The 27,792-nt window shown below is 37.8% G+C and overlaps 1 protein-coding gene across 1 annotated transcript in view; it reads left to right on the top strand.

The window, feature by feature from the left end:
• The window catches only part of MYO3A (myosin IIIA), a 499,205-nt gene that overhangs the window by 166,832 nt on the left and 304,581 nt on the right, over positions 1-27,792 (top strand). Inside the window, 1 exon segment of the mRNA XM_053715695.1 lies at positions 23,854-23,953. Coding sequence (XP_053571670.1) covers positions 23,854-23,953 — 100 coding nt within the window.

Raw genomic sequence — 27,792 nt, 5'->3', positions numbered from 1 at the left:
CTACAAAGATGGAATTATTGGTTTAATGCTAAAATTTGCTATGCCTGGACTGTAAGCTAAATAGTGGTCCCCATATTCAAAACTGCTACACAAAAGTATATATTTGAAGAATTTAGACACACCAGGATATTTATCTTTAGGTATTTTGACACATTGGGCTAGATTACAAGTGGTTCGTTAATTTATTGTGCTCCCATAAACAGTCAAAGTCCTACGTTTATGGGGGCACGATTAATAACCAGCCATTACTAGTGGATGGTTATTGCTACTGCGAGCTTGTGATAGCAATTATCGCTCCAAAAATTAACCAGCGTTCAGACCCTTTTCACACACGTGTAACCTTTTAGCACTCCACTCTTAATCTGTCCCTAAGTATATTTTCTAAGCATTCCCCACCTCCCTCTATTCGTAAATATCGACATGTTTAAACCGTTTACTACATTCTAGTGCAAACCTGTTTGCGCAAGTGCAGTAACTCTTCTTCAGATACATGCACTGTAACCTAGGTTTCAAAGAGGCATATACATACAATAAATGTTTGAAATAATTTAAAATTAACTGTAATTTTATTAGCAAAATTTGCATTGTTTTGTAATTCAGGCACACGTTCGTTGAAAAGATTCAAGTATATTTACCTTATCTCCTTTACTGTGTCCAATTAGAGAGAGTTATAAATGAGCATTTGCACTTTTCAAGCAATCACATGAAGTAGTGTTAGGGTTTCGAATTCCAAATACACTCCAGCTTCTCTAGGGCTGTGGAAAAACTAAAGATACAAATTACAGATAAAAACAGTCAAAATAAATAATGAAAGTGCATCTCATTTTTAATATGCATAATTAATCTTTTTATGGATAATTATGTTTCAAATTTTGTTTCCCTTAATTCTTGGTATTGAAAGTATAAAAAAATGAATTTGGATACAATGTTGCTTCCCAATGTAAAGTCATATGTGTAAAAAGTGAATAATATTTAATCGTAAATATCAGAGACAAATGACCTTCACATCCACTGAATCACCCTTGAGCTAAGAGCTTTGAAGTTAGATTTAAAATTAAACTAGATTATATTTTAAAGAAAACAATTATGTTAGCTATGAAACTGTAGAAGGGAATGACTTGTATGAGACTCTAAGGTAGCAATAAAATGTGACCTTTATCATTTAATTATTTATTTTGTTTTGTATATAGCAACCTTGAGAATTTGATTACATTAATTTTATTAGAATGCTGCCTAATTTGACCCATGAGTTAAATTGTTTTTGCATAGAATAGTTTAAGTGATGAAATATTATCCTAACTTTTAGTAATGAGAGAAATAATAAAAATATGACAATTAAAAATGTAGTGACCAATGCAGTGTCATAGACAGATAGATACATAGACAGAAATACATTTAAGTTATGGTGGAGATAAAAGCATGAGATTAAAATCCACCATTTCATAAAAGTAAGAACATTACCCTGTATACAATAAGGGACTGCTGTGTTTTAACACAGTATCATAAGCAAAAATCCTGAGATATTGCACATCTAATTTGCATACCTTACGCAGAATCCTCTGGTGCATTGTTAGCAATATATACAGGGTAATTCTATTGCCCTAACATACAAAATGGAGGATTCAAATCTCAAGCTTTTATCTCCATGATCATTTACATGAATTTTGCCTTTTCCTTGGAATGAGCTGCACTTAACATCAAATCAAAACCTATCATCTGCTGACGAGTGCTCATTAGCATGAATCAGCTGTCCAGAAGTGGTTTTGTTTCTGCTGCACTTACCCCAATAGGGAATTGCTGTATTTTAGCACAGTATCAGAAGCAAAAAGCCTGAGATATTGCATATCTAATTTGCATAACTTTCCCAAAATCCCAAAATCCTCTTGTGCATTGTTAACAATGAGTACAGGGTAATTGTAATTTTTAGAATTAGGTGTACTGCATTGATGCTCAGCAGTTGTGAAGGAAATTAAAGCTACTGAATAATATTCATCATGTAAAAAAGTAGGTTATTATTTCTTTTATCTCTAGTAGATAAAAAAATTGGTTATGTTTCTCTTTATTTTAAAAGAATGTATTAAATACCACATTGGTTAATTTTTAAACATATTGGATCTTATACTTGCAATGTAACATCACTATCTGTATTAATAACAATATCTAAAGCTTCTGAACAATTTTATAGTTATGTAATGGTTTGAAAACTATTTACTAAAAAGAGAAGATCTGTAGAAAAAAATGTATGGTGATAGTGGATACCATTGTCTTGTGCATTTGAAACAAAGAAAGGTTCTGTTTGATATCACTTAGGCCACTGGAGTAATATACTATTACTTATTATAATTCATACTGACTCATCCTTGCCCTAAGACCACTCAACACCTTCATTCCTGCCACTGCCTTCCTAGACTGCTGCTATCACTGTGAGGGTCACCAGAAAGCCTCCCTCAGTCTCTCAGTCAAATGTTGTAAGGAAAGTGTATTTCAAATCCAAATTTATCAAATTGATTGTTTAATAAAACAAAAATTGTATCATTTATTTTATGTGCAATTTCAATTTGCACCTGTTATGCTGGCTTGGATTTATGTAAGAATGTGCAAATAACAGATGCATCCCTCTTTGAAACTTAAATGCTAAAAAACTATATAACCTTTTAAGATTACTTATTTTATATTCAGTATCATGTGATTTAGTAAATGTAAAAATGTAGTTTCCTTCTTTAAAACTGTGTAAAAGTGCATGCAAATTTTGATGCCCGGTTTTTAAAAATTTGATTGAAAACAGGGGCACTTTAATTCATTAAAATTTACATTTCACACATGTTGTGAAAAAATCTTACCTTTTAATCTTGACAGCAGCTCCAGCTTCTTCCGCCCATCACAAAGCCTCTTCCTGGGTCTAAAATGAGGAATCCGGCTTCCTCCAATCACGGCGATGAATCAGGCAATGATTTCCCGGGGGAGGGGAAGCCATGATTGGAGGATGACCGATCCATCATTTCTGACCTCAGAAATGGCTTGCGACAACCGGGGGAAGCTGGAGCGGCTGTCAAGTTTAAAAAGTAAGTATTTTTGCACAACGAGTGAAATGTAAATTTTGAGGAATTAAAGTGCCCCTGTTTTTAATCGAATTTTTAAAAAACAGCACTTAAGCATCAAAATTTACATTCACTTTAAGTAATGTTTTCATTAAAAAGGGACAGTCTACTTAAGAATTTCTATTGTGTAAAAAGAAAGATAATCCCTTTTATTACCCATTCCCCAGTTTTGCATAACCAACACTGTAATATTAATATACTTTTTACCTCTGTGATTACCTTGTATCTAAGCCTCTACATACTGCCCCCTTATTTCAGTTCTTTTGACAGACTTGCATTTTAGCCAATCAGTGCTGACTCCTGGGTAACTTCACGTGCATAAGCTCAATGTTATCTATTTGACACACATAAACTAACGCCTTCTAGAGGTGAAAAACTTTCAAAATGCATTCAGATTAGAGGCGGTCTTCAAGGTATAAGAAATTAGCATATGAGCCTACCTAGGTTTAGCTTTCAACCAAGAATACAAAGAGAACAAAGCAAATTGGAAAGATGTGTAAAATTGCATGCCCTTTCTGAATCATGAAAGTTTATTTTGGACTTTATTGTCCCTTTAAGTTTTGTTCAGCAGCCTTGCAAATCCCCTAGCAGGACAGTAATTAGGAGCAGCTGTTTCATATAACCATCAGTGCTGTACTTTTTTGGGGAGGAGCTGTAAGACTTCTGGCTTTTGAGTGTGATGTTACCAACATGTTTAACACCTTCTCACAGGCTAATCACATAGTAACTAGGGATGGGCGAATGTGTTTATATCCGAATTTGAATGTTAGAACGAATGTTATTGTAGAAATTCGATTTACATAATAGAATGTTGATAAGAATGAATATTCTTAAAAATTCGATTTTCGAATGTTGTTTACAGTTTTCGAATGTCACATTCTAATTCGAATGTCACATTCAAATTCGAATGTTACATTCGAATGTCACATTCGAATTTGAATATTACATTTATAAAACACAATTGTAGACTAGAAACACTATTTCGAATGTCACATTCTAATCGAATATCACATTCGAATCGAATGTCACATTCGAATTTGAATATTACATTTATAAAACACAGTATTAGACTAGAAATACTATTTAGAATTTGAATGTCACATTCAAGTCGAATATCACATTCAAATCGAATATCACATTTAAAACTCAGTATTAGACTAGAAATACTATTTCAAATTTGAATGTGACATTCGAATTCGAATGTAGCATTCGAATTCGAATATTAAAAATGGAGGCCTCAGGCCTATAGGTGTACTTTGGCGCTTTGAGTACCTCAGGCCTATAGGTGTACGTTGGCGCTTTGAGTAACAACACTGTTTACATTCTGAATTCGAATATTACATTTGTTAAACACAGTTGTAGACTAGAAATACTATTTCAAATTTTAATGTCACATTCGAATTCGAATGTCACATTCGAATTTCGAATATTACATTTCGAAATTTAAAGAAAGCATAGCTAAACATTCTATTATTCGAACAAATATTTTCGAATTTTATTGAAAAATTCAAAAATGAAAATTCGAAAATTGAATGTTAGAATGTTATATAAACATTCGAAATTCGATTTGAATGAACGAATGTATCAAAATTTGTTTTAAATTTCGAATTTTTAGAAACATTCGCCCATCCCTAATAGTAACCCTGAAAAAAGTAATGCAAATGATGTATGTTCTAATAAATTAGAGAGTGCATGTTTGCATTGGAAAACAACATACAATTCTCTTTAATTGTCAGCAAATGTACAATACATTCATAGTAGTAATTTCTTATTTTTGAAAACTGCACTAAAACTAGACATAACTATAGCTCTTGGACTGTACTGTACTAAGCCAATACCAGAACCATAATAATAGCAGGAAACCTGTCCTTATCATAGGCAAATTGAGCCCATGACGCATTCTCCTTGACAACATGATGTATTCTCCTTCAAAAGTGTACATGAAAATATTTCATGTTGCGAAAATGTTTTCACAACGGAATATGTTCTATTTATTTATAAATAAATATTTCTCTATATATGTGATTTTTGGACTGGTATATCTATTTATAGTGAGCTATGTATATGAATATATATATATATATAGATATCTTGAGATCTACTGTATATACAAATATCGCATTGAAAATACATCTGAGATATTGTTTAATGTGCATAAGATTGTGGTATCTAATATTTTCATTATTTACATAGTTAAACATGTCTCTATACATATAAATCCATGTTTCTCTATGTATGTGTATGTATATAAATGTAAAATCCCTGCGTCACCTTTTTTTTCTAAAACCCGAGATCACGTATACTTTATCCCTTTTAACTTTTGTGTGCAATATTTTTTTCAAATATTTTTATTTGACAGTGTTAATGAGTGTTACTGTACTTTGTAATGTATTTTTCAAATGTTTTGTGAAACTTTTATGTTGTGCAAAACTGTTAACTACAGCTCTTTGAGCGCAGAAAGGATTGCTGCATAAAAGGCAAATGCGTGCACGCAATCACGATTACCTGCGCAATAGAAATTGATTGCGAAAAGACCACATCACGTGCAGAAAACTCCTAAAGCGCTAGTTGTAATCTTGCCCATAGAAAATACATTTAATTTGAATTATATGAAATTGAAGATAAAAATAACAATCTACGTTTGGATTAGTTTGATGCTATCACAATGTTTAGCAGCTCTAGGCCTGTGCACCAAGATTGTTATCTTTCATTTCAAACTTTCTGCATGTGAAAACATAGCTCAGAGGTTGTGCAATGCTTAAATATAGAAAAGCTGCATCACTTTTTACAAATAAAAAAACATGAAAGTCAACATTGCACACTTTCTGAGGCACCAGGTCCTACTGATCATGTGCCCAAGTTCACAGTGTATAAGTATGCCTGTCTGTGATTGGCTGATGGCTGTCACATGATACAGGGGGCACGCAAAAAACATACATTTATCAGAAAAAAAATGCACTCATTTGAAATTCAGTGTTGCATTGTCGTTTTATTATGCACTTGTTAACTATGCAGTTCTAAGATATTGGTCCTTTAAACTTTCACGATTCAGATAGAGCATGTCATTTTAAGACACTTTTAAATTCACTTATATTATCAAATTTACTCTGCTCTCTTGATATCCTTTGTTAAAAAAAAGAATATGTACATATGCTCAACAACAGTAATGCACTACTGAGATCTAGCTGGTGATCGGTGACTAGACACATTTGTCTCTTGTCATTGGCTCACCAGATGTGTTCAGCTAGCTCTCAGTAGTGACTTGCTGCTCTGGAACTGACTTTAACTATGTGTTTGATCCCTTTGCAGGGGGATTAAACACATAATTAAAAGCCAGCAATAATAAAGTGTTCTACATATTAGAACATTTTCTTTATGTGCTTATATGTCCCTTTAATGAAACACAGAAGATCGATGAGATGTTAAAGTGACAGTCAAGTCAAAATTAAACTTTAATGATTCAGATAGGGCATGCAATTTTTTTTTTATTTTTTTTTTTAAATTTCTATTTTTTTTTTTTTTTTCAAAAGTCGGTTTTACAATAAACTTAGCAAAGATGTCTCATAAAATAAACCAATACATAATCCAGGTCTAGATTTCCTTGTAACCATAAATACTTTAACAAATCATATTACATCCTACATATAGTCCCAAGCTGATCTGTCTCTTAGCCTTAACTTTAAAAAAAAAAAAATATATATATATATATATATATATATATATATATATACATTAGCCAAAGAACCTGGGAATTGCTTACTATATATAGTCATATATCCCATTCCTGAGTATAACAGAAAAAATGCATAACCGAAGCTTAAATAATTCGCCTGTCAGGCGAAATCTCTTACAGGAAGAACCCTACAACCTCTCACTCTTCGTCTATTTAGAATTAATCACGTAGAACAAGTCATGTTGCCTCCTAACATTAGTAACAGATTCACTCTCTGAGGGTTTGGTTTATGACTTGGTGAGGTATTCATGTGGACATCTACTGGAGACTAGAAAAAGGTTCTTGAAACCCACAAAACCAACCAGACAAACAAACAGAAACAAAACAAAGCTCCAAGACAAAAAACAAGGAAAAACAATAAGAACGATACCAACAAAAAAACAACAACAATGACACAAAAGAAAAAAAAAAAAAAAAAAGGTTAACCAAAAAAAGATTAGGATACGGCAGGTTACCATAATCCCAAAAAAAACAATTCTGTGTTTCTAAGAGGATATATTAGATGTTCAACCTCAGCGGGAGGAAGAGCTTTGATGAACGGTGACCATTTAGAAAAAAAGACCCTAATATCATGATCACTATTTAAATTAGTGTCAAATTGTTAGATAATACATTGTTTTTTCAAACAGTTCTTTACTTCTAAAATATTGGGAATTGCTTTTGTTTTCCATTTTTTTAATATAAGGTATCTGGTGGCTAAAATCGCTAGATTAATGGTTTTATGGTTGTGCTGGTGCTTCCCTATATCAATGTGGAGGAAAATTACATTTATCGACGACAGGATCAGGGAGGTGACACCCAATGAATTAGTAAGCCAGTATTGTAGCTTAAACCAGAAATTTCTGATTGTTGGGCAACCATAAAGCATATGCAGAAGGTTAGCTGTTGGAAATGAGCATTTCGGGCAGGTATTGAAATTGGTGTTCCTACATTTGAACCCTTTATCTGGAGTGAAATAGGTCATATGGAGTAATTTAACGTGTGACTCCCTCCAAGAGGCAGAGAGAGTCACACTAGTGATTTCTTGAATTGAAAGAGAAGGTAATCTAGGATCCAGGGAGTTTTGCGTTATCATTGCAGCCCATTTAGAATGGATTTTTTCCAAGGTACCGGGACCCTTGATTGAGGTCAAGATTTGATATATATATATAAGAGACTGACATATGACCATTTTTAATTAAGAGAAGCCAATTCTCAACAGTCCCTAAGGACCAATTCCAACCATAGTCAGTAACAAGTTTAAGTACAAAATGTCTCGCTTGGAGATAAGCGAAAAAGTCTTTATGAGAGAGATGAAATTCCTCCTGAAGAGAATTGAATGATTTAATATATCTTCTGTCAAAATCTAATAATTGATAAGCATTTACAAGGCCTATGGACTTCCATCTAAGAAAAAGTGTTAAATGTAGCCCAGCTTGAAACTCGGGGTTACCCCAGAGTGGGATATATCTCGAGACACTAGGTTCGATGAGCAGAGAGTTTCAAATCTTCCTCCATATCTGAATTGGATTATAAATGAATTTTACCTTTTTTATTTCAGACGGGATTAGACTGTTATTGTATTAAAGCAGTCGGGGAATAAGGATAGGTTATATTATTTTCAAGCTCATTATTTGTTACATAATTCCTGGTAGATATCTAATCTGTTACAACTCGTGCGAGACGGGCTTGATTATAAGAACGAAGATCAGGAAGCCCTCCAAACTTTCTGGGTAGAGATAGTTTAGAAAGTGAGATTCTGGATTTCTTATTTTGCCAGATAAAAGATCGTAGTGCCGAATTGAAAAGGATTATATCCTTCAACTTAAGAATCAGCAGAATATTCTGAAGGACATAGAGGATTTTAGGGAGAAGAATCCTCTTATAAATAACTATACATCCAGAGAGAGAAAGAGGGAGATTCTGCCAATTTTTAAAGGTTTCCTTTATTTTTTTGAGCACTGGAGAGATATTCAGAGTATAACAGTTATCGGGGTTGGAGGATATCCTGATACCTAAATAAATGAGTCCTGGACTATACTGAAAGGTATAACTGACAATGAATCTTTAGTCTGTTTGATCCAAAGAAGCTCTGACTTTGATGTATTAACCCTATAGCCAGAAAAAGATCCGAACTGTTCTATAATTAAAAGAAGCTTTGGAATATTTATAGAAGTGTTAGACACATAAATTAAAATGTCGTCAGCATAAAGGGCTATTTTAAGTTCCTTTCTCTCAATTTTAATTCCTTCGAGCTGCTGGCGGATTAAAATAGCAAGAGGTTCAATAGAGAGATCAAAGAGGAGCGGAGAGAGAGGACACCCCTGTCTGGTTCCCCTCTCCAGCACTATATCCTGCGACATAGAACCATTCACTAGCAATCTCGTAGAGGCACTTTTGTAAAGATTATTAGCAAACTGGAGAAAGTTACCTCTAAGACCAAACTGATGTAGGGTAAATGAAAGATGATCATAGAGGACCGAGTCAAAGGCTTTTTAAGTGTCTATAGAGATGATTGCCATATCGGGTGTGTCCTCTCCCCTCGCCTGTCCCACATCCTCCCTTGTTTTGAAATGATCTATCGTGAGGAAGACTTTCCTAATTTTAGCCTAAGAAACGCGTTTTAACAAGAACCCAGCTTGATCTTTGTCAATGATAGTAGAGAGAAGGGGTTGGAGCCTTTTTGCTAGGATAGCAGTGAGCAGTTTATAATCAGTATTAAGGAGCGCAATAGGTCTATAGGACTCTTTTCTAGTTGGGTCTTTCCCTTGCTTTAATATTAAAACAGTGTGTGAAGAAGCAAAATTAACTATGGGTTTGGTACCTTATATATATATATATATATATATATATATATATCATTAAACAAGAGAGTTAGATGTGGAATTATTGAGGGGGATAGTATTTTGTAGAATTCATTTGGGAGGGCGTCCGGACCCAAGGCTTTATTAGGAGAGGGATTCTGAATTGCAGTAGCAACTTCTAGCAACTTCTAGGTCTGAGATAGGCAGGTAGAGAGTTTTGAGTAGGTCGGGGGTTAAGAACGGAAAATATATTTTGTGCCAAAAGTCTTCGCATTCAATCTTGTTTGAAACCTTGGAGGAATATAAAGCCTTATAATATTCCGAGAAGACCTTCAGCAATTCTTCTGCTGATTTAAAATACTTACCTTCAGAACATATAGAATCTATCATAGAAGGTGCTTTATCTCGTTTAATCAAGTTTGCCAGAAGTTTCCCTGTTTTATTTCCATAATGATATAGCTTGGAATCTGAGGTCCCTCTGAGTAGCCTTATATAAAAGAAAGGAATCTCTTTCCCCTAATGCAGAAGTATATCTGGTCCAATTTTCTGAGGTTTTCTCATAGATGTAATGGTTGTATGCATTTGTGACTGCTCTCAGCAGTTCCCGTTCCCTTGCTTTAAGTCTCTTAGACCTAGAGATACTATATGCTAAAATTTCCCCCCTGAGGGCAGGCGGAGCCAACTTTGAAACCAGACGATCGCACATCTCAATAGCTCTGAATATATATATAAATAAATTAAGTTTAACGACCGTCTGTGCTCACTTATTCATCTTTTTGGCTATTATGGAAGACCAGAAACTGAAGCTGTTACCAGCAACTAACTTCAGAGAGAGTAATTCTATATAAACGGATCCTTACAACCCGAGTGTGTTCAACGCTGAACACGAGATCTGAGGTAGCCATTTTGCGGCCTAAACAGTACTTCCAAGAGAGAGTAAATTCAATCAAGGACTATTATTTCTAATCCCTAACTTAGGGATCTACTACCCTGTCTAACTATGGAGGATGCAGAACACATTATGGAACAGATGCATATCTTCTTGGATGGGTGTAGAGGTATGTTCGGACACCAATTTATAATGAAGCCACAACAGGCAGCTATAACGCATACAGCTCACGCTACCCATTCACCCATTCTCAAAAATGTCCCAGAGTATAAGAGAGATATGGGTTCACAAAGCCTGTCATCTCCTTCACATCAAGTACAGACCTCTATGGGAGTGAGACACATGACGACAGCACTCTACATGACAGCAGTGGACTTAGGTGACAAAACCGCCATGACTAAATACTTATGATCCCCAGGCAATGCTAGCCGAGTCTACGTATCATCTAACGATATAGACTGTAATGTTCTGGAGAGGTGCCAGGCATCTTGTATTGTGACTCGCAGTGGTCCTTGGGTTCAGGTTAGGGAAGATCAGTTCCGTGGAGCAGCAGCTTGGAAAGACTCTTACCTCTCATGTTCGGTATTGCTCCCCCACTCGGATGGCCTTATTCAGCATCTCTTGGGCATCAAGGTTCAGAATTCCAGCATACTACATGGGCTTATTCCTAAGGCTCCCATCAAACTTAACATGATAGGATCTCGACAGTTTCAGGGTGTAAAGGTGTTGGCTGAACTTTTATTCTCCTAATGCTCAGTACTGGGGTAGCACACTATTTATATATACCTGCTGTCAACTTTTCCTTTGTAAAAGTAGCCCCGGTGATAGCATACAGACTTTCTATTATTGGCCACCCAGACTGTTTGGTGTGATATCAAGATGAGCCTCGTAGTACAGTCAGACATCTAAATTGGACGTGCTGCGGAACCAAGTTACAGAAAAGCACTCTAGGGTACATTTGCAGTCCAGCTGTGTCACTTCTGGCTCTATTATTATTTGTTTTCAAATGATGATTTATGGACCTGATATCTTATGCAATGCAAATTCAATGCCATTAAATTAGGACACTAGAAGACGATGACTATTTGATGTTAAATCACGCTGTGCTCCTTTCCATTGTTGCAGCTATAATTATATTTCTATGTCTAACTTTGTATGATGTTCAAATGGTTCAGTTGTTATTGTGTGTTCTGTGTTGTCTTATATAAACCTATTCCTAAAGTTATAGTTTAGCTTAAAATCACTTTCTGGGGGTTCCAGGCCTCCCACACCACTTATCATATGTTAATGTTTTCTCTGGTTTGGTGGGGGATGCTAACGAGTACCTAGTTATTTGGTGTATCTTACTGACCAAGGTTGGTGTTAGGACTTCTTACCAAGCTGTGGGCATTTTTAGATCATTTACAAGATTGTTTTAGTCTATTTGCCTCATTTACAGGTTATAATTATAATGTTACTTGAAAGTCAGGGATTGTGCTATAGTCACTACTGCTCCCTATTAGATAGCAAACTATTGTTCCCTCCTTTTATTTCACTATGTTTGAAAGTCCTGCAGGCTGCAACCCCTGTATGCTATGTTCCCTCTGGAGCCTACCAACACCTATTGCTTGATGTTGCATTTTTGACTGAATTAGAGCTCCCCTCATCTTATAAGTATTTTCCTTTTATCAGATACTTTTGTGTCAATGACTCCGTCCCCCAACATATAGTGTATATATTTGCTGTTCATTGCATTTCTGTGTTGTGTGTTTTTTAAATTACATGTTATCTGAGACACTTATATACATATAGTTCATAATGGGACAAGGATTCAAAATAAAATATCATGATGGTAGGTGCTATAATCATTTGTCACTACTGGAGGGAAGTTAAAGCTTAACGTGGTGAAGGCATATTATATTTGAGATACTTCACAAATAAGTTGTGTATGTATTATATGATGAGGCTTCTCCTATTGATGCGGGATCCTCCTATATATATGCAGCTGGATCCTTGTTATAGTATAATTTGTTTACTGGTATCATTGTGTTCTTGGGGGCAGTGTGCTGTCTGCGGCCGAGACAGCACGACGTGTCTGTATTAGTATACATGTATAAAGCTTTATTGCTGAGAATCCACTGTTAAATATTAAAGAGACAGTCAACTAAATATGCCTTTCCACCTGGAAATGATAGACTATTTGTGTAAGGATATTAGTTATTCCCTGTTGTTTACTGATAGCTATCACCCCTCAGCTCACACTCTGTATTACTAATTACATGCACCTTCTTATGTGATGATGGCAACCTTTATGTGTAAGGATCTTAGTTCCATGCTATTTGAAAATACTGGAGAGCTAGGGCCCTGCTGATGGGTTAGGTTGAACACCTATACTGCTATTAGCTTTCTTCTAGAGGCTGTTTCTTATAGTAGGGTCAATTGTCTCCTCACTTGATAACTCTCTCATATGTCCAGCTGTATTGTAGTTTGCATCTTTAATTAACCCTATGTTATTAGAATCCATAAGAGAGCCATTGTCCTGCTGTTAGGTTGGTCTCCGTCCTCCACCCCCTCCCCTCCCCCTCCTTTTTCTCCACCATATATCACACTCTGGTCTACGCGTGCGTGCCCGGAAGTGTGTTGTGTGGTTTCCCTCGTAAAATACCACAAAGCACAAAAAAATTCCCATTATATATATTATATTTAACTTTCCATATGCCTTTGAGATTTTTGGTTTGTTGTAATGTAAGTTGGATATCTTTTGATTGTTTCAAGGCACAAAAAACATAAAATTGTGAGGTTAAGATTCTTTATTATGCAACAAAAATAGAAAATGTGAGGTTTACCTATAGTATTTTTTGCATAACTGTGATGTAACAGACTTGTTTATTTTGTGGCAACTTGATTGATATGTTCTTTTCTGCATATGTATCTGATTGCTGTAACATATTGCGTTTGTTATTTTATATGTAACCTCAATAAAAATTATTTAAAAAAAAAAAAAATTCCCCCCTGAGAACCGCGTTTGCTGTTTCCCAAAACAGCGCAGGACAAGAGATATGCTCCTGATTAAATAAGGTAAACTTACGGAATTTGGCATTGAGACAATTTTTAAATTTGAGGTCGGAAGCTAAATACGAGGGGAAAGAGAAACAGGCATTCCTATGAGTAGAATAGTCTGACTGAAACTCAAGAAAAATCGGAGCATGATCAAACACACTAATTGGTAGTATCACTGCTAGGACTTTCGATTTGCATAATCTTTCATCTAACAAGAACAAATCTATTCTTGAAAGTGATTTATGTGCCTTAGAGAGGCATGAGTAATCTCTAGCATCAGGGATTTGAGATCTCCATATATCACATACCCTCAGATTGCGAAAGATCCTAATGAATAATTTTGATTCCAAATTGTCTCTCTTAGTTTTCATGGGGATGGGATTCTGTCTCAGCCTATCAAAGGGGTACTGCGGGGCCATGTTAAAATGGCCTCCTAGTATCAGGTAACCTTCTGCAAAAGATATCATCTTATTTTGTAGTGATTCCCAAAAGGAAAGATTAAAAATATTACAGAAACGTTACAGTGTATACATTGTTTTTGCTATCTTGATTTTTACCATTAGGTATCTCCCGTCATGATCGGTGTCGAGATGCAGCACTTCATAGGATAGTTTTTTTTCCAAAAGAATCGCTACACCGCTTTTCCTCTTCAGACTAGAAGAAAATAAAACTTCCTTAACCCAGGACGATTTAAGTTTGAGAACTTCATCAGATTTTAAGTGGGTTTCCTGTAAAAAGGCAATATCAGTGTTTTGCTTAAGTAAGATATTAATAATTTACGTTTGATGGGATATGTAAGACCTCCTATATTCCAGGAGGTCAATTTAAAACTACCTGCCGTATCCATAATCTAAAAACACAACAAAGATAAAAAGAGAGAAGAAGGAAAACAAAAACAAAAACACACACATTACTCCATTTAAAGAACACATAAGAGGGACATTACCTCTAATTCCCTCGTACCCCTTATACTCAAAGGGACCGGTCATCTACGAAAGAAGTCTCAAATATATACATGGTTATATTCAGATTCAAATTTTATCGTGGATATGTCTCCTCATAAAAAAATTCTGCCTCTTAGGCAGATTCAAAAAAATGTGTATGGCTGTCTATCAGCAATTTCAACCTTGCTGGATACAGTAAGGTTGCCCGGAGACCTTGATTTATAAATTTTGTGCAAATTGGAGCAAACTCCCTCCTCTTTGCTGCTGTGTCTACAGAGTAATCCTGGAACAGAAGGATTTTTACATCTCCCAAATAAATAGGTTGGTGTTTGAGAAAGGCTTGTAACAATGTAACTTTATTTTGAAAATTTAAAACCATAGCTATAATTGGCCTAGGTCTTCTATTCATTTTATTCAATGTAGGTGGACCTATCCTGTGAGCCCTTTCTAGGACTATCTGAGGGTGAGATTCTGGGATCTGCAAAAGCTGAGGTAATGTGACTGTTAGGAGTTGGTCAAGATCCTCATATTGTTTCTCTTCTGGAACCCCTATAACTCTAAAGTTGTTCCTTCTTAATCGATTTTCTAAATCTTCCAGTTTACTCTGTATTTTCAGAAGTGTAGTGTTTGTGGATTCGAGATTAGTGTTGTGACCCATAGTAAGATCTTCAAGATCTGAAATTCTTTGTTCAGCCTCAGAGAGTCTACAAGCAAATTGTTTTACTTTGTTAGATAAAATTGCAATATCTTGTTTGATCTCATTTTTAAGGATATCAAATTTAGGGGCCAAGGCTTCTGAGATGCTGGAAACTAGCGATTGAATATCTAACGGCTCAGTCGTAGATGAAAGATTATACATGGGTTATTGTGTAACTGTCGAGGTTTCAAAGGCAGCTTTATTCTTCTTATCTCTTTGTGTACCCGTCATGACTGAAGGTGAGGTTTTGGGGTGATTGTGAAGATATTTATCCATATATTATGTGTGATACCAAAATAGTAAATTAAGTGAATTGTGAGAAAGTGAAAGAAAAATTGATAGCCCTCTGGCAAGGGGATAAGAAGGGTACTACTTACCCTAATGGTAAACCCGTGATTTAAAAGGAGGGGAGTTTAACCCACTCTATAGTGTGAAGAAAAAGTGACCTTTGTGATAAGTGATATCAGTGTGCCATAAAAAAAAGAAAAAAAGGGAGTCTTATCTACTAGTGAAGAGATAAAGTGAGATCAGAAGGTTCTCTAGAACGATTAAGAGGGGATACAAGAGAGAAACAAGAAGTGGGGAATATATGTCCCCCAAAATGATACACCTAGAATACAATCTCCACAGGGGTCTACCATGATCAATTATGACTGAATCCGTAAGAGGATACAGAGAGCCTAATAGTGTTTCTGGGAGAAGGGATAATTGGAACAACTTCTTTTATGAGTATAAATAAAGTCAAAGAGGAATACTACAAATAAAAAGGCAGAAGCTATTTCAAGTATACTTATATCTTTGACAGCCCTGTTGACCTTTTCTAAATAAAAAGGTTCTAATAATGTAAGACTGGGACTTCCCGATACTTCTTTAAGTCTAATACATCTCTCTTTCTTTCCCCCTTTCTATTTCTTTCCCTTTCTATTTCTCTCCTTCCTTTACCCCTCAAGAAAAAAGCATGTAGAAAATACTTAAACTTAGTAACATATAAAAAAAAATATGTATACAGATGGAGCAAGAATCATAATCATCATATGGGAATATAGTCCTTGCTAAGTTTAATTCAGGAAAACAGATCTTTTCCTTTATAGACCCCACAATCTCAGTGGGAACAAATGGAGAAAGTTCAGTTTATGAGGTGTCTTGGGTTCCAGAAGGGATAGTAATCCCATATGATGGAGATTTAGAGGTGGCTTACCATTCAGGTTGGTCCTTAGAGGGTGATTGATGAGGCAACCAGGCACAAAGAAATCGCCTTCACCCCTCCTGCACAGAAGCTACAATAGGAACAAAGCTCCAGGAACAGAGCAAGCCACCCTACGTCCAACAGTGGTACCCCAGAATCCAGTATAAAAAGGTACCACTCCTGTCAGATGTATAAGAAGCAAATCCAGACTCACAGAGGGGGCCTCCAGCCAGAGCCCCGGTACAGAGGCCAAGCAGACGCCAACACAAACCCGCTCTTGTGGAAGCGGCAAGAGGGCGAAGTGATAGGGGCCAAACAGGAGCGGCAGCCTCCAGATGAGAAACGATCAGCAGCCCTGAGTCAGCAAACCGAGGAAACACACAGCCATTTAAGCGGCAATCACAGCGACGGAACCTCCGAGCCCCTCATGCAGCAGTGAAGCAAGAACAGGGCCCATGGATCACAGAGGTTAGATGATCCACTTCATACTTAATTGGCAGAAGCAGGAAGAGAGCTACTCCTGCGAGGAGGAGGCAAAAGCAATTCCAACTCTCTAGGAGGCGTTCGGCTACAACTCCAGCAAGGAAGCAGGCCAGACACTGGAACAACACCCCTTTCGCAGCACCAGTGGGAGGGGGAGATGGTCTGGTCCGGACAGAAGCAGCAATCTCAGAGAAGAGGTTAGGTAGCAGCTCAAAGCCGGTAATCAGAGGAACCGCCCATTGATCGCCCAGTGCAGATCGAACTTGTAGAGTTGTCAGGTGAGTCCTAGGTGATTCTTACCAGCCGATAGAAGCTTTGGTATAGAGAGCAAAGTAACTCCCCCCTCACACAGCACCCGTGGGAGGGGGGAATTAAATAATGCGGGCTGGTAGTCTTCGGACTTAAAGATGTAATATTATGCGGAGGAGATAAGAGACATCGAGTGATGAATAGAAGGCAGTTAAGGGCGGCCAGTCCTTTCAAGGGCTGTATCAATCAGCACAGTTGGGGCTGGTGAGGCACTGCTGGGGCTCTGGTAGTGATGACAGTTAGGCTAAACAAGCCGCCCAAGGTTTAGGGTTTTTTGGCGCATAGATCCTCCGCCAGCAGCTCGTGGGGAAACTCAGAGCAGGTGTTTCACCTGACCTTACACACACGCTCCTCCCCCCAGAAACACCAGGGCATGCAATTTTAAACAACTTTCCAATTTACTTTTATCGTCAAATTTGTTTTGTTTTCTTGGTGTTCTTTGTTGAAAGCTAAACCTAGGTAGGCTTATAGGCTGATTTCTACTCCCTTTAAGGCTGCCTCTTATCTCAGTGAATTTTACAGTTTTTCCCAGTTAGACAGTGCTTGTTCATGTGTACCATATAGATAATATTGTGCTTGCTCCTGTGGAGTTATTTATAAATAAAAAGAGAGAAGTGCTCAACCTGGGAACAAACAATAGCATAATAGCATGTTCTATGGCTAGTTACCACCCAAGAAGCAGCCTCTTTTTGTTCAACATGTGCCTTTCACAGAGAATAACTTTCCTGTAGCATATCAGTCTGATCCTAACTTAACAGTACAGTCCAGCCCTGAAATTTAGGCAATCCCTCTCTGAACGATAGAAACAGCAAAACCCCAGACGTATGTTTCAACCTTGTGTGGGCCTCATCTATTGGCCTGTACTGTTTGCTTTTTCTCTTGTTCAGAGAGGGATTGCCTGGTATTTTGGGACTGGGCTGTACTGTTAAATGGACACTGAACCCAATTTTTTCTTTCATAATTAAGATAGAGCATGACATTTTAAGCAACTTTCTAATTTACTCCTATTATCAACTTTTCTTTGTTCTCTTGCTATCTTTATTTTAAAAGCAAGAATGTAAATCTTAGCAGCCAGACCATTTTAGGTTCAGCACCATGGATAGTGCTTGCTTATTGGTGGCTTACATTTTCCCACCAATAATCAAGCATAACCCAGGTTCTCAACCAAAAATTGGCCGGCTCCTATGCATCACATTCCCGCTTTTTAAATAAAGATAGCAAGAGAACGAAGAAAAATTGATAATAGGAGTAAATTAGAAAGTTGCTTAAAATTGCATGCTCTATCTGAATCATGAAAGAAAAAAAAATTGGGTTTAGTGTCCCTTTAAGTCAGGATCAGACTGATATGCTACAGGAAAGTTATTCTCTGTGAAAGGCACATGTTGAGCAAAAAGAGGCTGCTTCTTGGGTGGTAACTAGCCATAGAACAAGTTATTGTTCATTCCCAAGTTGAGCTATTCTCTTTTTATTTATGCAAATTAGGGCCTAGATTTGGAGTTTTGCGGTAGTCGTGAAAACCAGCGTTAGAGGCTCCTAACGCTGGTTTTAGGCTACCTCCGGTATTTGGAGTCACTCAAAATAGGGTCTAACGCTCACTTTTCAGCCGCAACTTTTCCATACCGCAGATCCCCTTACGTAAATTGCGTATCCTATCTTTTCAATGGGATTTTTCTAACTCCGGTATTTAGAGTCGTGTCTGAAGTGAGCGTTAGACATCTAACGACAAAACTCCAGCCGCAGGAAAAAAGTCAGTAGTTAAGAGCTTTCTGGGCTAACGCCGGTTTATAAAGCTCTTAACTACTGTACTCTAAAGTACACTAACACCCATAAACTACCTATGTACCCCTAAACCGAGGTCACCCCACATCGCCGCAACTCGATTACATTTTTTTAACCCCTAATCTGCCGACCGCCAACTACGTTATCCTTATGTACCCCTAATCTGCTGCCCCTAACACCGCCGACCCCTATATTATATTTATTAACCCCTAATCTGCCCCCCACAACGTCGCCGCCAGCTACCTACACTTATTAACCCCTAATCTGCCGACCGCAAAGCGCCGCCACCTACGTTATCCTTATGTACCCCTAATCTGCTGCCCCTAACACCGCCGACGCCTATATTATATTTATTAACCCCTAATCTGCCCCTCTCAACGTCGCCTCCACCTGCCTACACTTATTAACCCCTAATCTGCTGAGCGGACCGCACCGCTACTATAATAAAGTTATTAACCCCTAATCCGCCTCACTAACCCTATAATAAATAGTATTAACCCCTAATCTGCCCTCCCTAACATCGCCGACACCTAACTTCAATTATTAACCCCTAATCTGCCGACCGGAGCTCACCGCTATTCTAATAAATGTATTAACCCCTAAAGCTAAGTCTAACCCTAACACTAACACCCCCCTAAATTAAATATAATTTTAATCTAACGAAATTAATTAACTCTTATTAAATAAATTATTCCTATTTAAAGCTAAATACTTACCTGTAAAATAAATCCTAATATAGCTACAATATAAATTATAATTACATTGTAGCTATTTTAGGATTAATATTTATTTTACAGGCAACTTTGTAATTATTTTAACCAGGTACAATAGCTATTAAATAGTTAAGAACTATTTAATAGCTACCTAGTTAAAATAATTACAAAATTACCTGTAAAATAAATCCTAACCTAAGTTACAATTAAACCTAACACTATACTATCATTAAATTAATTAAATAAAATACCTATAATTACCTACAATTAAACCTAACACTACACTATCAATACATTAATTAAATACAATATCTACAAATAACTACAATGAAATAAACTAACTAAAGTACAAAAAATAAAAAAGAACTAAGTTACAAAAAAAAAAAATATTTACAAACATAAGAAAAATATTACAACAATTTTAAACTAATTACACCTACTCTAAGCCCCCTAATAAAATAACAAAGACCCCCAAAATAAAAAATGCCCTACCCTATTCTAAATTACTAAAGTTCAAAGCTCTTTTACCTTACCAGCCCTGAACAGGGCCCTTTGCGGGGCATGCCCCAAGAAGTTCAGCTCTTTTGCCTGTAAAAAAAAACATACAATACCCCCCCCCAACATTACAACCCACCACCCACATACCCCTAATCTAACCCAAACCCCCCTTAAATAAACCTAACACTAAGCCCCTGAAGATCATCCTACCTTGTCTTCACCTCACCAGGTATCACCGATCCGTCCTGGCTCCAAAATCTTCATCCAACCCAAGCGGGGGCTGGCGATCCATCATCCGGTGGCTGAAGAGGTCCAGAAGAGGCTCCAAAGTCTTCATCCTATACGGGAAGAAGAGGCGATCCGGACCGGCAACCATCTTGATCCAAGCGGCATCTTCTATCTTCATCCGATGACGACCGGCTCCATCCTGAAGACCTCCACCGCGGACCCATCTTCTTCCGGCGACGTCCAACTGAAGAATGACGGTTCCTTTAAGGGACGTCATCCAAGATGGCGTCCCTCGAATTCCGATTGGCTGATAGGATTCTATCAGCCAATCGGAATTAAGGTAGGAATATTCTGATTGGCTGATGGAATCAGCCAATCAGAATCAAGTTCAATCCGATTGGCTGATCCAATCAGCCAATCAGATTGAGCTCGCATTCTATTGGCTGATCGGAACAGGTAAGTGTTTCCGCATAGCAAACAATGGGGCTGCATTAGGAGCTGAACACGGCTTTTTTGCAGGTGTTAGGTTTTTTTTCAGCTCAAACAGCCCCATTGTTTTCTATGGGGGAATCGTGCAAGAGCACGTTTTTGAGGCTGGCTGCTTGCGTAAGCAACTCTGGTATCGAGAGTTGAAGCTGCGTTAAATATGCTCTACGCTCCTTTTTTGGAGCCTAACGCAGCCTTTATGTGGACTCTCAATACCAGAGTTATTTTTATGGTGCGGCCAGAAAAAAGCCGGCGTTAGTTTTTCGGGTCATTACCGACAAAACTCCAAATCTAGCCGTATGAATCTTAGCGAAGTCTCCCTAAGCGTGATGCGGGAATCCAGACATTGACCCGTTGCTCAGTGTGCCTAGAGGGATATGGCTGCACCTCACTGACGAGGCTAGGGTTGCCACCTCAACCATGTTTTCCTGGACACTTATGAGTTACACATGCTGCAGGCTGTGCAGGGAGGAACATGTATTGTGTTTCTGGACAGCACTATTCATATTCCTCCCTGCACACCCTTCAGCATGTGTAACTTATAAGTGTTCTGTATTTTAAGGGACGAGTGGCAACCCTAGACGAGGCCCACACTAGGCTGAAACGTACGCTGGGGTTTTGCCGTTTCTTTTGTTCAGAGAGGGATTGCCTGGTATTTCGGGGCTGGACTGTACTGTTAAGTCAGGATCAGACTGATTTGTTACCAGAAAGTTCTTTTCTGAGAAAGGCACATATTGAGCAAAAAGTGGCTGCATCTTGGGTGGAAACTAGCCATAGAACAAGCTATTATGCGATTGTTCATTCCCAGGTTGAGCGCTTCTCTCTCTTTCTTTATGCAAATTATGTCTCTTAGGGAAGTCTCCCTAAGCATGATGTGGGAATCCAGACGTGGACCCGTTGCTCAGTGTGACTAGAGGGATATGGCTGCACCTCACTGAAGAGGCCCACAATAGGCCAAAACGTACGTATGGGGTTTTGCCGTTTCTCTTGTTCAGAGAGGGATTCCCTGGTATTTCGGGGCTGGACTGTACTATTAAGTCAGGATCAGACTGATATGCTACAGGAAAGTTCTCTCTGAAAGGCACATGTTGAGCAAAAAGAGGCTGCTTCTTGGGTATCAACTAGCCATAGAACAAGCTATTATGCTATTGAGCGCTTCTCTCTTTTTATTTATGGGAGTTATTTATGAGACAGCGCTGATTGGCTAACATGCAAGTTACTAAAAAGCACTGAGATAAGGGGGAAGTCTGCAGAGATTTGGATACAAGGTAATCACAGAGGTAAAAAATATAATAATATAACTGTGCTGTTTATGCAAAACTGGGGACTGGGTAATAAAGGGATTATCTGTCTTTTTAAACAATAACCTTTTAAAAGTAGATTGTCCCTTTAAGGCAAACATCCCACATTACATGTTTTAAGACTATACAGATGAACAGCTTTGTGTGTATATATGTAAAACAAGACAGTAATTTTTTCAGCTAAAAATTACTTTTTTTTCTGAGAGCTGGTCATGCTCATTAGAACTTATATAACAAAAATCTCAAAGAGCAAATCAGGAGTTCAATGGATTCTTATTGTATAAGATGTGAGCTTTTATTTTTAGCCAGAATGCTCAGTTAATTTTTCTATCTGTTGTTTGTGCTTAAAGGGATATTAAAGCACATTTCTTTCTTTCATGATTCAGATAGTCCATGCAATTTTAAGAAACTTTCTAATTTACTTCTACTATCCTTTTTTTCTTTGTTCTCGTATCTTTATTTGAAAAAGCAATGATTTAAGTTTAAGAGCCAGCCCATTTTTGTTTCAGCACCCTGGTTAGCGCTTGCTGATTGGTGGCTACATTAGCTAAACCAATCAGCAAGCGCTACCCAGCTGCTGAAACAAAAATGGGCCGTCTCTTAAGCTTAAATTCCTGCTTTTCAAATAAAGATATCAAGAGAATGAATTTTTTTTAATAATAGGAGTAAATTAGAAAGTTGCTTAAAATAACATGCTCTATCTGCATCATGAAAGAAAAAAAATGGGTTTAATATCCCTTTAAGCATAGAGTTTTACTGCCTCTAAAATACAATTACAAGTTCAACATGATTAGGTTTTTTTGTTTTATTTTAACTGCATGATGCTTAATTAAACCGCTTTGGGCCAGATTACAAGTGGAGCGTTATTTAGCACTTTTGTTTGTGCGCTAACTCAGAAAGAAGTACGTTTTTTGCTTGCATTGAGTAGTGCTCCTATTAAATGTTGAAAGTAAACTGTTTTTGCATGAGCACTAAATGCCGAATGCAGAATATGCTCTATTTAATCATAAATACATATTTCTACCTACAATATATCTGTTTGTTTTTTTTAGGTAAAATATATATCTATACCTATATATATATATATATATATATATATATATATATATATATATATATATATATACCACTTGTAATCTAGGCTTATATATTTTCTGTAGCAAGATTATTATTATTATTGTTTTTGTTATACGTTTCTTCTGTAATTTTGCTTTAATATTTAGATCATGCATTTATCAGACTTTTTGATATTGTAATCTTAACATTTGATATTAGTTTTCATTCCATACATGCAGGGAATTAAAAGACTCATTCTCCAGCTTTCAAGCTAGTTTTTATTCAAAACAATGAAGATTACCATAGGGCAGCTGACATAAGCACCTGGGAAAGCTTTTCTTGTAATTTACTAAGCATATAATTTGACTGCAAATGAGTCATGTTTTTTTGTCTGGCAAAAGACCAGTCCATATAGCTGTAGAGGAAACAAAGGGAGGGATTTTGCATAAGAAAAAAAATATATATATTCTTTATTTTACTAGCAAAATATGCCTGTTTTCTTTGTATATTGCATTAGACATTGTGAAGAAAATTGCTTGATTTCATTTTGCCGTGTTGTATGGTATATTATAGTTGATTCATTGTCAAGATTGTATCATTACATTTAAAGCATTCAAAATTTGTTTATTAGGCATGAGAGAATTAATACCAAGAAGGGAAATTTAGGGGACTCTATGACACTCAACCAGAATGATGTGGATGACTTGGCAACTTTGGAAGTTCTTGATGAGGTATAGTACAATATTACATATTTTTAACAAGAAATATAAGAAAATATTACACAAAATGTATTTTTATTTTCTACAAAATCATCATAGACTTTATTATAGACTTATGTAGAGAGAATGTTTTATATATTTATACATATATATATATATATATATATATATATATATATATATATATATATATATATATATATTTATTTATATATTCAACTGTAATAGATTATGCTCCATCATTTAAAAAAAAAAAAAAAAAAAAAATATGAGAGAACAGTTTATTGGGTAGCAGAGCTTTATAATCAAATTTATAGGTTACAGCAAGATTACCCAAAAAATAGTTTGGTATCTACTTGTAAATTCTTAATGGTCAATTAGTATATCATGTGATTTCTTCTTTCTCCCACAGCAAAGGGAATATAATGGGTTCAAGTTAAAGAATTGTGTAAAAAATATATTCTGCACAAATATCGTCTACACCATAATAGTGAAATCAAGTAAAAACAGGATTTTAGCATGTGTAATTGGTTTTGAGCATATATTTACTTATCTTTAGTATGCACATAGGTAGACCAAGGTGATAAATATTACATAAAAGCATATTATTACCTTCTTGGCACCCCTTATTTAATCATGTATGCTTAAAGGGAAAGTCTACTTGATTTAAAAGATAGATGATGCCTTTACTACAACATTGTTAAATTAATATACTTTATAACCTCTAAGATCGACTGTTTCTAAGCCCCAGCAGGCTGCCTCTTATCTCAGTGCTTTTGAAATATTGCACAACAGCTAGACACTGCTAGTTCATGTGTGCCATATAGATAACATTGTGCTCACTCCCGTGGAGAATAATGGTTATGCAAGGACCAGTATTGATTGGCTAAAGCAAGATTGTACAAAGCACTGAGATAAGGGGCATTCTGCAGGGTTAAGATACAGATAATCATAGAGGTAAAAACTATATTAATATAAGTGATGGTTATGCAAAACTGGGGAATAGGTAATAAAGGGATTATCTATACTTTTAAACAATAACAATTTTCAAGTAGTCTGTCCCTTTTAATCTTTTAGTTTGTGGTTTTGGTGATTACAATGTGTTACATGAATAATAAATCAATTCCATACTTTGTAATCCTTGTATTGTATGTGTGTGTATATATATATATATGTTATTTAAAGAAATGTGAAAGTTAAAAATTCTAATTTAAGATTGAACATTTATTGCCATGTACTTTCCTTATAAAAATCTGATTTTTTTTATTTTAGTGACTCTATTTTATTGACTAGATAACAAAATTACTATTACTTTGTAGTATTACTTAGTAACACCTCATTCTATGCAAATTCTAAATAATTGTGTAACGGTACCAACCGGATACCAAGGGTTAACACCAGGGAACAATGTCCTGCATAGGGAATCAGCAATTCACAACCCAGCCAGTTTTCAGGTTTAAAACAGAATAACACTTTATTTGAAGGCAGCATACAGATTTATACAGGTTTTTGACCCCCCCCCCCCAGATGGGGGTTGAAAGAATGTTGTACATTAGATAAAAGGGAGAAGCGCCCTTGACATGATACAATAGGATTATATTACTTAAACACTTCAACCACAGGACACTCTTGACTCTCCTTATCACTTAGGCGTTTCTCTCTGGGGGTGATCAAACAATAGAATGCTAAGCATTAATTAGATTGTAGCTGGAGCCAGCCACTTGTGGTTAGAAAATAAAGTTAACACTTTCAGTCCTGACCGAAGGGTCTGTCACAGACAACCTTTCTTACGTTATAGTCCAGAAGTGGCTAGGTTTGCCACAATGCTCCCCCAGAACCAAGCCGGCATACACAGTCTGATCCCAACGGATCGGCTTGGGGATGTCCGGGGCAACAACTTTCGGCTCAAGTAAGCTACGTGGTGTTCTCCGCCATCTGCTCCAACTTGGCTCAGTACTGCCCCCACCCCAAACATGGAAGCGTCTCTTCCCGGAGGGACTGGGCTTGGGTAGTCACAGGGTTAACATTAGCGGGATCCATGGGAGCATAGGCAGAAACAAGGGGGGCCAAGTCATTTCCAAGGAGAACATCAGCAGGTAAGTCCTTCTTGACCCCCACATTCACAAGTCTAGCGCCCACTCCCCAATCCAAATGTACCCTGGCAACAGGTAGGCGGAACACAGTGCCCCCTGCTACCCTCACAGCCACAGTGTCTCCAGTGTGCTGTTTCTCAGGCACCAAGTTCTCTTGAAGCAAGGTCATGGTAGCACCAGTATCCCGTAGACAACTGACCTCCTTCCCATTCACTTTAACCCGTTGCCGGTTATTCCGGTGGGCAGCTTGCACGGGGTCTGCTTCATGTAGGCTGCCCCAGCATTCTGGCGCCTCTACGTAGCGGGCCACAGGCTGAGGATTATGTGGGATTCCGCCAGCGGGTCTTCTCCAGGACTGTGCTTGATTCGCTGCATTTAGGGGACACTCTGGTCTTTTGTGCCCTAGTTGCTTACATCCAAAGCACCGAATAGGTTGTGAGTAGCCCCGCGAATTGAACCGGGCTCTCTGAGGGTAGTTCGTGGCTGGAGGCCGTGTGGTATAGCGGTGCGCCGGGGGTTGGTAACTGGCAGCTGCTGGGGTGACTGGGGGTCTGTACTCCACTCTAGCAGTGGGCAATCGGTATACTGCTCCCCCTGCCCCTCGTACTGCCACGGATCCGCCAGTGGGTGCTGTATCCGGCACCAAATGGGGAGCTATCAGGGTTAAAGTAGCTCCCGAATCCCGAAGTCCCTGGACCGACATCACCTCATGCAGAATTCCCAGGGGTTCCTCGGCTTGGGTGCTCAACACCTCATGAGCGGCTGGCTCCGTTTGGTAATGGTGAGCAGCCGCCCTTGGGGCCAGGTTCTGTCTGACCTGGTTCCAAGCTTGTCTGCTCCGATTTTGGGTGCACTCACGTGCCATATGTCCCCACTGCTTGCAGGTGTGGCATTGTATATTAGCCCGTCCGTTGTTAGGCTGTAGTCCATGGTGCCTCCTGGCATCAAAATGCTGGTCTGCTAATCTGGCTGCTTCGGTTAAGGTGAGGGGTTTTCGATCTCTCACCCATTCTTGGGCTTCTGGGGACAAGCCGTTAAAGAATTGCTCCAACAGCATCAGTTGTCGCAATTCTTCCATGGTGGTAGCTTGGCTGGCCTGTATCCACCCCTGAGATGCTTGATCCAGCTTGTGGGCCCACTCTGCATGGGAATCTCTTTCTGGCTTGCGCAGGCCTCTAAACTTGCGCCGGTATGCCTCTGAGGTAATGGCATATCTTTCCAAGATCGCTCTCTTCACTTTAGCGTAATCCTTGCTGTCCTCCCTGGGTACAGCGCGATACGCTTCCGCTGCCCTACCGGCTAGCTTGCCTGCTAGCACCGGCACCCATACGGACTGCTCCAAATCATGTAACTCGCACAGTCTCTCAAAATCCTGTAAATACCCATCAATCTCATCCTTCTCCTCACAAAACATTTTAAATGCATGGTATGGGATTTTGGGTCTTACTGGGTTGCTGAGTGCGTCCAAAATGGATTCTGCTCGGGAGGATGCATTCCGCGGACTGTGTGCCATCACGTACTCCTGCACATCTGCCATTACCACGGATAGCATATCCCGTGGTACAGGTTGGGGTAAAAATTCCAGCCTGGTCCTCATTTCCCTCTGGTATAGGGTCTCCTCCATGGCTGCTGGAGGCGTAGCGCTGCGAGCTCTGTCTCCCTCCATCAGCTCAGCAATTAATATAGCCTTGGGTTTGCTGCTGCCTATCTTTCCCCTGGCTTCTAGCAGTTCCTTTTACGTTTGTCTCTTTAGCTTAG

The sequence above is a fragment of the Bombina bombina genome, chromosome 5 (assembly GCF_027579735.1).
Source record: "Bombina bombina isolate aBomBom1 chromosome 5, aBomBom1.pri, whole genome shotgun sequence".
Classification (NCBI taxonomy): Eukaryota; Metazoa; Chordata; class Amphibia; order Anura; family Bombinatoridae; genus Bombina; species Bombina bombina.
This window is presented reverse-complemented; position numbering and strand designations above follow the sequence as displayed.